We start from the raw sequence: 15,948 nt of genomic DNA, 5'->3' as shown, positions 1-15,948 counted from the left end.
GAATTTCAAGCTGGAGAAACGCATTGTGTTGGTTTGTGTTCTTCAATGATTTACGGTGGAACAAAACCAACTTCTAATAAAATAAACGAGTGAATGAGCACTTTCAAGACAAGGTGATATTTCATAGTTTTATTCATTTGAAACACATTGTAAGAAAATGTAAAAGTCTGCTCTACACAACTCAAAAACACAAATGACTGGATACTTGCAAAAATAATTGTATTCATCATAAATCTTACAAACGACACAACTTGTAACATTGAAGCACATGACGTTTGCCTATATAGTCTTATATTCTTATTTTGTACCAGTTCACAGTTCATTCACTTTTATTCACTGCACCATACAACTGTGAAAAGAGAATACATTTAGTATTTTTATTTTTCCAATCTTCTTAGATGTGGGACTCAGATAAAGAAAGGCAGTAAAATATTACAAAGGTACAAAGATTCATGACATGGATTTAACTAAGTGTTTCTGCAGTTCACGTTATTAGGTGCGTACAGCATCTGGTTTGAGGAACAGTCTGCTGTGCCAGTAGTCTGGGTTGTCAAAGGATGTGATGCTGCCAGGCTCCCCCATGCCGGCGCACACCTTGATGTATCCCCCGATCCCTGCACACCTGCCACCACCCACCTCCTCAGAAACAGCTCTCCCCCTCGTTGGGAGGTTCTGGTAGTCCGCCTGCTCCCACCCTCTGGGCACCACTCCAAATGTGGTCATCTCCTCGTACTCCTCCGCCTCTTCTCCTCCAGCTGTGAGCGCATCTGGCGTGGGCACGACCGCACCGCTCAGATTCTCCTGATGCGGGGGTTGTATGTTTGTGTCGTGGCACCTCTCCTCTTCCTCTTCCTCTTCCTCTTCGTGCTCTGTTTTCAACACCTCCACAGTTTGGTGGGTTTCCTGTGTCACTGCGGCCTTCTCTGCAGATGTCTGACTCCCACGTCTCTCACAGGCTGAATCCTCTCCCTCTGTGGAGTCAGAGCGCCTGATATCCATGTATTCGTACCTGCCTCTCGCTCGAGCGGCCTCTTCTTGGTCCTCTGCAGCTCGGATCCCTCTCTCAGCATCTCCACATAGCAGATTTCTATCTGTGGAGTCCCTTTGCTCTGCTACAGTTACCTCACAACCCTCATCTCCATGCTTCCGCCTCACAGCTGTTAATGGTGTTAGTGTTTCCACGTCTGCCTTGTGCTCTGCAGATAACGAAGCCACGAGGGTCCGAGAAGGCAAAGGTGAGGTTTTGCTGCCGAGCAACTCTGAAGGGGAAGCTGTCTGAGAGGAGGCCACTCTGGTTAAACAAGGAGGAGACTCTTTGCTCATGATTTCATACTCCTGGGAAGGATTCATCACCATGGCAGACAGATTATTCTTCAGTTTCAAGTTTCTTCGGCCAGAATGAGAGAACCTAGGGACTGTAAGCCGAGACAAAATGTGCAGAAGGATCAGGAAACCTTGATTACACGTACAATAGATTCAGAAATGATGTTTTTACAACAAGCAAATAATAGGACAAGTCAGCTTGCTCTCGTCTTAGTGATAAATGTTTACCTCTCTCTGGCGTGCCAGGTGAGCCAGGCAGGATGTAGCCGAAGTGGTCCACCTCTTCCTCCTCCTCCGCCGTCCACACCTTGTATGAGGACGGACTTGATGCGGTTGAAAGCTTCCTGTGCCGGCCGATGGATATACGAGGATGTCCCCTCTCCGAGCCAAACCGGGCCCTGTGAAGACCCCCGTTGTGCAAACCCTCCTCACGCTGCTCGGCCTCTCTGCCGCTCTCCCTGACCTCTGACCTGTCAGGCAGAGTCCGCACGGAGCTCAGCCGAGACCTCTGGAACCACAGCTGAGACACGGACGCACAGACTTAGAGACAGCTCACAGAAATCAATCTTGAGATGGGGTCTCACTTCTCGAGGTTGTATATCGACAGGGCTGATTCGTAAAGGGATAGTTCACCCCAAAAGTTTGAAGTCAGTGTTGCAGCCAAATCCTGACATTAGTCTCAACAGGTGGGAATGAGTGTGTTTGTATGCGTGTGTGTGCGTTTGTGTGTGTGTGTGTGTGTGTGTGTTTAGGTGTGTGTGAGTCTGTCACACCTGGCGGAAGCTGTCCACAGGGCTGGGGGTCATTGGCAGGTATCCAATAGGTCCTGTCTGAGACGCTCCACTCTTTAAACCAGCAAACATAACAGATTTATGCACTGTTTTATCCGTCTCGTATTTATTCATCTATCAAACCCGAGATGTGTATTTCCTTACCCTGTAAGAATTAATCCGCGAACGGGACAGACTCCAAGATGGAGAGTGCTGAAGAGGAGGCGTGGCCAGACCGTCCTCCAATCCCGCCTCATCGTGGTCTTCCAAATCTGCATCCAGAAGCCCTCGCTCTGATTCTCTGCGATGGATCTCTGACGAGGCCCCTTCTCCTCCTTCCGTCTATATAAGATATCGTTAAATGTGAAGCATTGTGGTGCCACAGCTGACATCAATGTGATGAGTCAAAACTTGACTCATCACAATATATATGAATACAATTGCAATATTTTTGTTTGTGCAATAAGCCTTTCACGGACATATCATTTTGGCGTTTATGTTTTCAGATTTGAATTGTTTAATTTGATACAATAAACATTTGATATGAATAAAATATTAAAAGTTTACTCCCTAATATCAGCATCAGCCCCCAAATGTCCACATCAGTCGGGCTCGCAGTACTATTATTATTTCAGTAAAGGTTGGGGACACTTCCTCGTCCACTGTCTCACCTTGATGACGAGGAATCGAGGAGGGTCTCTTGCCATACGAGTAAAATCACTGGCCAGCTCTTTGAAGGTCGGCCTTATGTTTTCATCAATCATCCAACCTTAAGAGAGGAAGTCACATTATCCACATCGAGCATGCCAGTGTGCATACAGGCGCAGTGTTCTCTAATTAAACTCACATTTGACCATGACCATGTAGACGTCTATGGTACAGATGTGCGGCTGGGACAGACGTTCGCCCTTCTCCAGCAGACTCTGCACCTCCTGAGGCTGCACGGGCGCATACGGCTCTGCCCCGAATGACATCATCTCCCACACCGTCACCCCTGTCCGGAAAGAGAGATGGCCCATTTCAATTCTCCCTGACCAAATTCACCTCTTTCAAGGGGAACGTTCATTTGCTAGTACAGGCTTTTTATAAAGCTGCACACACTCAGGCAGCGTCTTACCATAACTCCAGACATCACTTTGGTGAGTGTATCTCTGGAACAAGATACTTTCAAGGGCCATCCATTTTATGGGCGTCTGGAATTAGGAGACAAATTGCAGACAAGCCAGACAAACAGATTTCATTACACGGAGAGGCGGGGAAAACCACCTAATTGTGAATCAGCAATTCAAAGCGCCTCTCGAAATAAATGAGTCAAATCAACCTTGGTGTCGGCGTAGACGTATTTCTTGTCGTCAGGGTAAAGGAGGTCAGCTACACCGTAGTCAGAGATCTGGACCTGGTAGTCATTCTTCAGCAGGATGTTGCGTGCAGCCAGGTTCCTGTGGACCATGCAGTGCTCCTCCAGGTAGTACATACCCTAAGACATGAACATGCATACTGTGATTATAATCAGTTTACTCATGACAGTTGGTTGCCCCCCCCCCCCCCCCCCCCCAAAAAAATAATCCATGTTTGCAGGTTCACTCACTTTAGCTATCTGCACACACCAGTTGAGCAGGCGCTGAGGGTCCAGGCTGCTCTTGTTCTGCCTGATGTGCTCCAGTAAGGACCCCTGTGGAATGAGCTGGGTCAGCAGCTGCAGACTTGCCCCTGGACAGACGCCCAGTAGCCTGACGATGTAGGGGTGGTCCAGGCTGCCCATTGACAGCATGTGCTACACAGAGAAAAAGGTGATAAATTTATCATCAAAACCTGTCTCTCCTGCATCTCATCATTGTATAATGTTGTGTGTCCCATTAACTGAACTTAAGTGACAACTGAACAAAGTTGAAGAAATTCCCTCATGATGATCTTGAGATATCACATTCAACACATATCAACATGTTGTGTGAGGCCACCGTGACATTGGCCTTTGAGGAACTGATATCTATGGGTGTGTGAAATCTGGTGCATCAGATTCTCACATCGGTGATCTCAGTGAAGGTCTGTCGGCCTGAGCTGTCCTGGATGGTCTTAATGGCCACTGGGATCTTCACTGTCTCTCCCCCTGGAGTCCAAAATCCCTTTAACACAAATTACATAGATTATCATAAAACTCTGAAACTTGAATAAAATGAGCCTAAAACTAAAGCAAATATCCAAATTAGTGGATGATCTGTGAATTCTACCTTGTGCACTGTTCCAAAAACTCCTGAGCCAAGGGCTTTGAGTTTTTTGAGTTCTGAGGGCCTCAAAATACGTGCATGAACCTTGGTGCCTTTCTCTCCAGGACCCAAAGGTTCAAAGCTCTGCAAAAAAATAAAAAAATTATTCCCCACATGATTTGGGATGACACATGATGCACTCAAATCCAATGTCGCCACAGTCTCACCTCCCCACTCTCCAGGTACCTCCGCATGGCTCTCTTGCGACGGATGGCCAGCCCTCGGTGGTACAGCACCCCCAGGAAGAACAACACCAGGCAAAAAATCAAGCCAGCCGGCACACCCAATGCTATAACTGTGATCTGCCCGCTGCACAGTGGAGCAGAGAGAGAGATGATGGTATGGGAAAAATATTCTGACTTTCATGGTTTGGAAAAAATCGAAACAATTAATCAATTTCAAATAAAAGAAAAAGAGCACAGATTTTTTGTGGGCATTAAGGAAGTTCATGATTATAAGGCTAACATCTCTAAGTTCAGGGGGTTGGCAGGATATTTTGCATTTAACAAAGGGTTTTATGTCATGTAATGTCAATTTTAGTATGTTACATCAAATTGCTTTGTCCTCTAGCAGGATATATCAATTTCTTATTTAGTGAATGAATACATGACAATGTACTTTATAACCAACTTACTTTATAACCAACTTAGAAGATACTATTTATTTTGGTCATTTGTATGACTAACTATAAAATGAAAAGCTTCTCAGGTTCAGTTTGTGAAGTTATGAAATACAGCCCATTTGATGCCGGACTTAATAATTCAATTGGCGGCAGTGATCTGTGGAGGGATCACACACATCGTGGCATAGTCCTTTTTATTTACCAGCAGGGGGCAACCCTCACCTGCTAACGGCCAGTCTGCCAGCCTCCAAGCAGTCATTTAATCCTGGGCCTGAACATCTGGAAGAGAACATTCCTAGATGTGTCACTGCCATACATGGATGGAAACATGTGGAAATACGCACAAACATATGAATTCTGCCTGTAATCTCACCCTTGTGTACAGTTGTGGTGACATGGTTCACAGTGACCCTCCCTATTGGGGTATTTGAAGATCAGACCCCTCTGTCCGTCATTTACTCCAGTGGGACAAGAGGACATGCAGTAAGGACCATCTCGAAGGTTGGCGCATCCCACACACTCATCTGCACCCTAACACAGAAAGAGAGACAAATAAATAATATATACTATGCACTATGTATTACTCTGTGGTACAGGTAACGACTTAAAGTTTTATTTTTAATAGTAGAAGTTATTACCGGTCCAGTACAGCTGTCTTTCCCAGGCTGGGGCTTACATTCTGGGTGACAGGCCACACACTCACCATCAGGGCCTGCGAATTCCCTTGGAGCTCTGTGGACATGATATTCAAATACGGTCAGGCCACAGGAAACTAGTCAACACACAGACAAGCACCAGTAACAAGAACGTGAACACATACTGCGTCTACAGACCCTGTGAAAAAATGACAGCTGCCCACACATGAGCCGTCTCGGCTGTAGTCCCTGCAGGAGAGACACTGGTCGGGCCCCGGGCCCCAGCAACCTGAGTCTGAACACAGCGGGTCACACACGTGTCCTTCTGCAACTGTGCACAGAACAATGTGAGGACACACAGCGTGTGCAACAACACGTTTTACATTTCACTCTGGTGCCAGCGTAAGATACAAGAAGAAGACAATGGGCCTATATGAGACTTAGAGAAGTCCCCATTTGAGTTTTAACAAAAAAAAATTCAAGTAGAGTTTTTTTTTTCTGCCTTACCACACTCTGCCAGTGGCCTGTTGTTGATGATGTTGTCAACTCGAACTTTGCGGCCTCCGAACAGCTGTGTCCAGTTGACAGTGTGGTAGTAACAGAGCTTGAGGTTCTGACTGATGTACACGCTGCCGTCGCTGATCTTGCGGAGGGAGCGCAGACCCAGCGAGGTCAGAGTGGGGATGCGCATCACCATCAGAGAGAAACGGCTTCAGTTGGAGGGTTGGAGGAAGAAAAGAAGAAAAAGACAAAACAGACAAAAAAATGACTTTTAAATTCAGATGGAGAAACAGTTGAGAAGGCTTGATGTGCAGAGAGATTGGAAGGTGCACTGTATAGAACAGAAACATGCAACACTAATATCACACAGATATTAGTTTATAAGTTCTAAGTTATCAATAGTTTTCACTGTTTCCGATTTTTTGTTTTGTCCTATGGTTTTATCAAGTAACCGCATTACACAACACTTACTTTTGGAGCGACCTCCCTTGAATGGTGGTGAGACTCGAAAAAACCGACAGATCATTCAGCTCTTTAGGCCACGACTGGATGTTTAGAATATCTGAATAAAAAACACAGTAATTATATCAACACAGGATATATGATGATATGGTACCAACAGTACAGTTTCTCAAATTAAAGCAAAGATCATTAGCTGGATAAACGTTACTTAATTGTTATGAAAGATGTGAACTGTTAATCTGTGCCACATCTGTATTTGGTTCCTTCCCATAGACTGTACATAAAGATGGACGACGTGTCTCCACTTGGTCTCCTCTTCCCCACACTATTAAAAAATGAAGCCAAAAAATTCCGGATACGAATGCTGCCATCTTGAGCCGATGACATCATTTGGAGTCTACGCAGTAGCAATTTGGGGTTGAAGCCACGATATTGAAATTCCACAAATACACAGATGAACCAATTGCAGCTGTCAATCATGACATTTCCTCCCATTTTATGGAAGTTTCAAATCAAACCTGAAAAAAAAATTCACTTGAACAAACATTAGCGTGACAAGCACTACCTATAGTGATGGAAACCATCTTTGAAGGGCGACCAAACTGCTTTGGCTTCACTTTTGGGGAGCTGTCACTTCATCCTTCTTTATATACAGCCTAGGGTGTTTCCCTGCATTTCTTTGTTGTAGCAGTTCATTAAGCAACTTCATTAAATGATTGAATGGTAAAAGTGTTATAAATTATTGAATTTCTAAGATTATTACCAATTTATGATCAACAAATGTTACAACACCAACCTGTTATCTCTCTGACGGTGCGGAACACTTCCAGCTTTCTGGCCTCCAACGGAGGGATTTGTTTGAAGTCATCTCTGTGGAGAATAAAGACACAAAATGAAACTGCTGATTGTGCGACCCTGAGCTCTGATATTCGCCAGACTGCAGGCCATACAATTACCCAAGAATCCCTGTGACCAGAAAGTGAAGACTGCCCTGGATCTTCGTGCAGTTGATGAAGCTGTCAATGTTGCTGGCGTCCACGGTCTGTCGGTTCTCCGCTCCTGTTCCCTCGCACACTGCAGGGATGAGTCGACAGCATAATTGGTTTTGATGACAGACAAATAAGCTCAGCGGGAGATGATGGACGTCGTTTATTAGAGCTAACCTTTAGGGCAGAGTCCATTGCAGGGCTCACACTGCCTCTGTCCTTCTCTCTGCACCTCCTTCTTAGTCGGGGGACAGACGCTCACGCAGGAGCTGCCGTCCACCACAAAATTTGCTTCGAGGAGAAAGAAAAGAAAAACATCAGGGAGATAAAACGGCAGAAAGGCCGGAGGACATGTGTCCAAATGCAAAGTAACACACGGGGGCTACTCACTGGGGCACTGAGAGACACAGATGGATCCATACTGGTACTTTGCATTAGGGTTGGTCTCCATTTGAAACATCTGGTTATTATAGATGAGAGTCTGGGGACACTGAGGCACACAGGCTCCAGAGTCGTTAAAATAACGACATGCCTGTGCACACAAACGCACACACACACGCACACACACACACACACACACACACACACACACACACACACACACACACATAATTACACATTATTGAAGAGTACATTATAGATAAATAAAGTATCTATTACTAGCACATAAAAAGCAAAGATGACCGTTTGACCGTAACCATCTCTTGACATCCCCAGGATGGTGAGGTGTCTCTTCTTCAACAATCCTATTGAGTTGTTGTATGATTTCTACTGAGTGACTTAATTGACCGTCATCCAGTTGTTATTTATTTAGCTTCATAACTCAACCTTGGGTCCTATGCATGCTGCAATAAGAGGGACTCAAATAACACAAAGATGTGGTGCATTTGGATTATCTTCTGTACTTTTATCCTGGTTTTTAAATGCCCCAAAATACAACAATGCAGGAGTGAAAAAGATTTTTGCAACACTAATGTAATGAATATCAACACCCCAATAAGGGAAAATCCTTTGACATTGATCAAATGAGATTGGAGATTGGAATGAGATTGGAAATAGACTTAAAAGGGACCAAGTCGTTTGGAATGAGATTCTTGATAAAACTACACTTTGTTGTCTGAAAAGACGGACTTTCCCTTTTTTTTTTTTTTATCTGCACATTCCTACAGCGAGACAAAGACGGAGCACTTACAAAACAGTCGACGTCCAGAGGGCCTTTACATCCCGCTGCACACTCTATGTGACAGCAGTCCCTGGGGCTCGTCCCAAAACAGCGGCCGTTACACTGGGGAGCGCACACCGTCTTAGTCACTGAAACACAGGAGACATGGCTTGAACAGGGGTCACCGATGTGTGTGTGTGTGTGTGTGTGTGTGTGAGTTGTGTCTTAATGTCCACCCTGTCTCTGCGTATTTCTCAGAGAGGGACGAGGAGGAGTCCAGAGACAGAGGGAGATGAATGAAAGGACACAGAACAATTGGCCACTCACAGATCTGACACTGGTCCTTATTTGGCCCCCAGCAGTAATCGCCACAAGATTTGTGGCACGGGCCTAAAATAGAGGGAAGAGACTGAGCATATAAAAAGGAACCATCTGGAAAGATAAATTGGGATTTGGAAAACAGGGCCGTCCCGACAATGACCTCTCTCTCCGTTGTGCTGGATGTCGATAGTAGCGCTGCCGTTCCTAATGATATCTTGCCAGTAGATCCACGGGCCATAACTCAGGTACTTGTTGTTGATGATCTGCACTCCTCCCTCCAGAATCTCTGTGAAGACAGGGTGAGGCATGATAGACGCAATAAACACAGAGCAGACATTCTAAATATTTCTGCACATATGCCGGGTAAAATATAAATAGTAAGTACAGGCAATAAGGGAGTAACAAATCGTATTGAGGAGGGACCTGCAACTAAATGTGGTTTCATAAGTAGAGTGTTGGGCCTTAGCTGAGGTATACATTCTACTGAGTGCCATCCTAGTTATCACATTATAAACATGTCTGTGTTATATGTCTGAAGCAGTAACACCCTTATTCCCAGGCTTGGCTTAATGTTTTGTTCCCCGGCAACACCATCTTAGCCTTCACTATAAATAATAACTAGTCTGTCGGCTATTTAGGAACCATTGACAAAGTAATTCCCCCATAGTGGTTTTTTTTCTATCCTTTTTCCTATCTTGTTGCCCATGAACAATATAAAATGTTCCCTGCAATTATTAACAAGGTCAATAATTTAAAAGCACTTACAGAGAAATGTAGGATTTCAGCTGTTATCCCCTTATTCCCTAAACTCCCCTACCCCATATTTACTAAACAGTTACACTGTGTATGTGGGCTGGAATCCTAAGTGTTACTGATGTTACATTTATCTTCTTTTCCACTCCTGCAGCCGCTGCATTCACATCTCAAGATTCTCACAGTGCATTTTGTCGGAAGACTATAGAAGTCACTTTTGGGAGCTTGGAAGTTCATCATGTTGGTATTTTATAGTTAAATATTAGTGTTTCTATAGTCCTCATTAACTCTCTCTTAAAAAAGATATGAAACACAACCATCTCATCCCAAATTTAAATTTCAGTTTCCATTCCACGTGTGAGATTTATTGTAATTTTCAGTCAAAAAATTGCATCAAATAATTTATATTCAATGTAGTGAACTTTATGATAACTGTATATTCTCTGTTTGGTGCTACTGGGTTAACATGTCTTCTCACTGACCAGGGTCCCTTTGGCAAATTTACAGTAAAACGCATGGGACTAAAATGCATATATGGCTTCTTGCTCTGTTTTCCTGATATCTCTCCTCCCAGTAACCCTGCTCACCTGTCAGGTTTGCGAGCCCCAGCAGCCGCAGTCCACTGGATCCGTCCTTTGGGTAGTTGTAGAAGACGGAGAGGGCGAAGCGTCTTTCGTAGAGGCTGTTCCCTCTGATGATCCGCAGCTGCCCTAAAGGAATCTCCTGAAAGTGGTTCATGACGATCAGGATGTAACCGGTCACCTCACGGATCGTCTGGGGTGAAGATAAAGATGAAGACAACGTCAACAGGAAACTACCGCATGCAGTGCACATCATATACGACCAGGAAGGGACAAGGGAATGAGGGAGGATGGGGTTTACCTTGAGGAAGGAGAAGTCCCAGTTACTCTCAATCTGAGTGATCTCCAGGTTTCCCATGATGATCTCACAGCCATTGTACCGGTCTTTAATCAGGTTGTACTGAATCTCCTGAGAGCCCGTGGAGCTCAGTCCATTCTGCGTACCTGGACACACCTCTGGGACATAGGGAGGGGATTTAAAGGACAGATTCCCTTATTTTAATCATGTAATAAAACAATACTAAAATGGTAAATTGATCGTATTTTATGTAATGTTTTCCCAGTCCACTTTTCAACATTCATGCAGGATCAATTTGGGGTTAAGTAGCTTGACTAGGAGGATACAGAATCAAACCATCGCCTTTCTGGTTAGTGGACGGCCCTCTCTACCTGCTGAGCCACAGCTGCCCCAAATACACATAATATGCAAATTGAGACAATCTCTTCTCCAAGGGGGTTTTAGGCGTAGGTAAATTGAATTTAGACAAATGCACAGTCCTCATTCTCTGTAATGTGTGATGACTGACTTTCAGCTGAATGCAGAGTTTTCTGCTGGACAGCAAGATCAAGATCTAATCGTTTTCCAAAGGTGACTTTTTAGTGCAAACTTCCCTCTGGTGTTCTCAAAGGGATGGAACACAGAGTGGGAATTGACCAGTTGAGCTTCAGGGGGAACTTTGATCACTTCTTTGCAGGATTTCGTCCCCCTTCACTTCATCTCCAGTGAGTTTAAGAAGGGGTCTCTTTGTTACAGATGGAACAACTTCAGCAAACAAAAAGTCTTTCATTGGACATGTTGTTATTGTTTTAAGAGAGAACTAAAAAAATGTGAATCTGTCCTTTAAGAGCTGGTGAAAAGGAAATGCGCTTTAACACCTGAATGAACTTCACTTACCTGGATTACAAAGAAACTGTGAGTTAATACTGCTACCTTGAACCCTACCTATTAAAGGACCATGTAAGACCACAATGGGTTTAATCCAGATTAAAGTGCTGGGGTCTTTAACATTTCTGGATGTTTTCCTGCTTTGTCAAATTGCCTTTTCTTGGGGTGAAATCCTAACCTCTTTGTTGGACACTCCATTATCGCACAACTACAATGATAGAGAGAAATGAATGGCAACCTAATGACATTCAAACTTTGTGGAATATACTTGAATGATTGGGGGACAATTACACTGCGCTTGATTGGGCATGGTATCCCACCTCTTTGATCCTTTAAAGCTGAACGGATGAAGAATGTCTGAGTGATAGGGTTGCATTCTTTCTGCAGGATTTCTGTCTGTGGTGCATCTTCCCTGATGATGTCTGTGCTGCAGAGTTGGATGTGAAGCAGAATAAGACAAGTGGTCTCCTCGCTACATGTAGCAGCTACAGGCCCGGGGCTGACGGAGAGGAGGCCAGGGGTCGAGGGAACAAGGCTCCTCGCAGACAAAGTGACTCATTGTGATAAAGCTATAAATGTGGTCAGTGTGTCCCAGTGAGTGAGGAGCGACGCAGTGACAGACAGTGATTCTGTGTGAGTGCATGTGCGTATGTGTGTGCGTCTGAGGGGTCTGCGCTGCTGAGATCATACCAGCAGACAATGGGCCGAGTGTGAGCTGGACGCTCTGGCGGAGGGACGGGAAACATCGTGGACGGAAGGAGACATACACACCATCTCACACTGGGCAACAGAAGCTGCGGCTCTGGCCCTTTATGTGCAACAGTTGCACCTGCAGCAGTAAACACATAAGAAGACATAGTTTCTGTTTTCATGGAGGCACATGCAGAGGTGTAAATCTCTTTAGTTATAGATTGATTCACCCTATTTGCACAACATGGGAGTTTCATGTTGACAGATGCATCCTAAGCCATATCCTAATCAATCCATCCATCCATCCATCCTTTATCTGTACCACTTATCCTTTTAGGGTCATGGGCTGGCGTTTGGGTCAGTGGCCTTCAAACCTATGTTCAATTACACGTCTCTAATTAACCTCGCTCCAATCTGCATGTCTCTTGATGGTAGGAAGCAAGAGGGCGGCCCGAGGTTGGCTGTGGCTCAGTGGGTAGAGGGGGTCGTCCTCTAACCAGACGGTCGCCGTTCGATCCCAGTCTTTGCCATCCTGTGTGCTGAAGTGTCCTTGGTCAAGATACTGAACAAATTGCCCCTGATGGCTGAGGCGTTCAAAAGTGCATGGTATACAAATACAGAGAAAACCCACACAGAGACTGGGAGAATATGCAAACGGCACAAGGGAAGATCTCAACCAAGCCAGGATTCTAACTGGAAATCTTCTTGCTGTGCCAACCACTGCACCACAGTGCAACCCTCATTTCTGAATGCACTTACATACTGCATGATACCTCTGACTACCTGGGCAATTTATTATACATATTTATGCACATGCAATCCTTTTGAAAAGTGAATGATTAAATGTCATTTTTACTAAAAGAGTGTTACACTATGTTTTAAGTCCTCATAGGGTTTCCCTTTCTCACTAACAGTCAGCAATGTGTGAAGTCTTGATAACAGCCCATTATTAAAAAGAAAAGAACACAGAGATCAGTGTTTGATCTGAGACACAGGAGAGAGGACATGAGGGGGGGCGGACGGACAGAAATGTTCTCTTCTATTTACAAGTCTCTATACCATCTATTCTGTTCTGTTCGGTTCTCCAAGGTAGCTGCGTCTCACCACCTTAGCTGTTTACATGTGATCTAGCAAGGCAGGTAATGCTGAGGAGCAACAGCCAGCAGGTGATTCAAACAGAAACATCATAATCTAAAAACGGATTTAGGTAGAGTAAAGGCAACATAGAAATATGTTTTAACATCTCTTCAAACAGGACAAATAGTCTGTTCTGCAATCACCCTACCGTCGTGGGTTTGGGTTGATGAAGTCTGCAGCCTCCAAGATATCGTCGCACACAGCAACACGACTCCCCACTGGTTCATGTTGGTGTCTTCTCTATTTACTGATGTAATATCATATCAAACACACGTCTGGCTTGTCCTCCGAACAGCCGAGCATGTGCAGGGTGTAAAAAAACAAAACAATTAAGGAAACATAGATTGCAAACAAAAACGAGTCAGGCTCCAGACCCTGAGAAAAGCAAATCCAAAATCCAAAAGAGATCTTCAGTGTAGTGATGAGAGCAGATAAAACGCGCCAAGTGTAAAACTGAGAGACAGTGAACAAGTGGTAGTTTGTTTTGATGCTGGGTTTCCCCTCCCAGAGCGGGACGTGAGATTGGCCGGGAGCTTGATTTATGCACCAATCAGAGGTCGGTCCGTCACTTTTTTTTTTTACCAGCTGCAGCTGGTAAAAAAAAGTTTAAAAAAAAAAAGTTTAATATAATAATAATGATTGTAACAACAACAATAATAATAATAGTGAGATAAATATAATATAATATTATATAATATATATAATGATAAATATAATATATCATTATATTATATTATGCAGCACTGAACCCTATTATAGCAGGACTTAAATATAATAATAACAACAATAATATGATATAATATAATGGAACAGAGTGGAGTAGAATATAACTATATTCACAAAACCAATACTTGAGATCTAAACCTTTTACATGAGCTCCAGTGTGAACACCATGTATGTCCACTTTCACTTTGCAGTTATTTTGGTTTGTTGGTGTCAGCTGCTGCGTGTGGACGCGCTGCTCTCCCAGTCAGCACCCAGTGATGTGAGTGGCTGCACTGTTTCCCCTGTAAAGAGCAGTATTGTGCCCGCAGCCCTGTCAACTGGTTAATCACCTCTTTGATGCGCATGGAGCAGCCGGACACAATGGGCACATTGTCGGGACGGTCAAGTGACTTCTGAACCCAAAGCAAGAACATGCTTAATTTGAGAGAATGGACACAGAGCAGTCAAATGTCCAGAGCATGGAGCTGCGGGTGAAAGGCAGACGACTCACTGGTGTAACTGCTCCTGACAGATGGACCTTTAATCTGATTCTCTAAATACGAGGCAGCCAATTGAACAGTTGCTGTTTGTTTGGAATTATGTTGAAATTTGAATAACAGCGAGACCATTCAAACATCATACTGGATTTTCTGTGGAGAATTTATTCTTATGTTGATTTTTTAAATACATGTACTGGTTCGCTAATCATAAAAACCACCAAACAGAAGAATACTAAGCCTTTTGTGTAGAGGAGAGAGCGTGGCCTAGGGGATAGAGCGGGTGTTCTGCAAGAAGGTTGGCGGTTCGAATCCCACTCTTTCCCATCTGCATGCCTAAGTGTCCTTGGCAAGATACTGAACCCCTTAATGGCCCCTCATAAATGCTGAGTGTTCTGAAAATGTAAGTCGCTTTGGACAAATGACATGTAATGTGTACATGTACCTACAAGTGAATGATGGACTCCTCCAGCAGGAGGAGCCAGAGTCTGAGTGTTGGTGATTTAATGAGAGCTGCTGCAGGGCCTGCAGGAAGTGGACTCCTGCAGGAGTCCACTTGCACCATAATGTCTTTTTCAATTTTGTATCAATATTCTCGGGCGGTCATCTGCACTAATGAATTGATCAGCTTTGATCTACTCGCCTTTCGAATGGTGGAAAAATCTTGCAGAACTTTTGACGACATTCTCACAATTTGACTTGGCTTTTTTCCCTCTTGCTTATTAAACTGTGAAAAGGGGGAAATATCATGGTGGAAATTAAACAATAGTTAAATCACTCACATTAATCATATTTCACAATCTCAGTTGAGTTTCCCTGTGCTCAGGTTAAGAGAAGAGATTTCCATAAGGCCCAATGATCGCATGGTTCGTGAGAGGGGAGTTTGGCACTTTGGTGTCCGCCTCAGTGTCTGCCCTGGTGGCCCTGTCCCTTCTAACGCGAGGTGTGGGGGGGCGACTGATGTGGCCTTTTGCATTTACCACTCCCTTCAGAGATTGATGAATTGATTGTAGGGCTGCTGCCAGTGTGTCTGTGCACTGGGCGAAGGCGTCCCAGTTACGGGTGGGAATCCCAGCTATGGCATCCGCCCTGGGGCTACTATTGTGGCCGTCCTGCAGGGGGCCCTGGGGGCTGGTGGCCCTGGGAGCAGCTCTGACCCACATACTGCTGTCACACCCCTGGAGACACAGCGGCAATCTCCCCTGTGTGGACCTCAGATTGGCTCAGATTAAACGACTCTCTGTGAAGCTATTCGACAAGAAAACTACCTGATTGAGCCAAATTACATTTGGCTAAGGATGCATATTAAATGGCAAATAAATAAATAAATTGTAGGATTTTATATTTAACTTTCTTTAATTAAGTTTTATGACA

The 15,948-nt window shown here is 44.4% G+C and overlaps 1 protein-coding gene across 1 annotated transcript; it reads right to left on the bottom strand.

Annotated features, from left to right (window-relative positions):
* Positions 1-114: 114 nt before the first annotated feature.
* On the bottom strand, positions 115-13,753 carry erbb3b (erb-b2 receptor tyrosine kinase 3b). The gene is made up of 28 exons (XM_062392106.1): positions 13,521-13,753; positions 10,682-10,836; positions 10,387-10,573; positions 9,207-9,332; positions 9,053-9,115; positions 8,756-8,874; positions 7,954-8,095; positions 7,741-7,854; positions 7,534-7,651; positions 7,374-7,447; positions 6,587-6,677; positions 6,122-6,324; positions 5,813-5,945; positions 5,618-5,711; positions 5,353-5,510; positions 5,202-5,258; positions 4,525-4,666; positions 4,322-4,441; positions 4,118-4,216; positions 3,682-3,867; positions 3,415-3,570; positions 3,211-3,286; positions 2,941-3,087; positions 2,765-2,862; positions 2,259-2,435; positions 2,097-2,168; positions 1,552-1,843; positions 115-1,415 (listed from the first exon to the last, which is right to left on the bottom strand). The coding sequence occupies exons 1-28, from the start codon at positions 13,597-13,599 to the stop codon at positions 493-495; spliced, it is 4,401 nt and encodes a 1,466-aa protein (XP_062248090.1). The 5' UTR covers positions 13,600-13,753; the 3' UTR covers positions 115-492.
* Between the last annotated feature and the right edge of the window lie 2,195 nt (positions 13,754-15,948).

This window comes from Platichthys flesus, chromosome 7 (genome assembly GCF_949316205.1).
Source record: "Platichthys flesus chromosome 7, fPlaFle2.1, whole genome shotgun sequence".
In the NCBI taxonomy this organism is placed as follows: Eukaryota; Metazoa; Chordata; class Actinopteri; order Pleuronectiformes; family Pleuronectidae; genus Platichthys; species Platichthys flesus.
Note: the sequence above shows the minus strand (reverse complement) of the source record. Positions and strands in the feature narration are given on the sequence as shown.

Coding starts and splice junctions, on each gene's coding strand:
- erbb3b (XM_062392106.1), bottom strand. CDS start 13,599: ATGAACCAGTGGGGAGTCGTGTTGCTGTGTGCGACGATATCTTGGAGG. Junction 6,325..6,586: donor CAAGGGAGGTCGCTCCAAAA/GTAAGTGTTGTG, acceptor CTCCAACTGAAG/CCGTTTCTCTCTGATGGTGA. Junction 4,442..4,524: donor GGTACCTGGAGAGTGGGGAG/GTGAGACTGTGG, acceptor ATTTTTTTGCAG/AGCTTTGAACCTTTGGGTCC.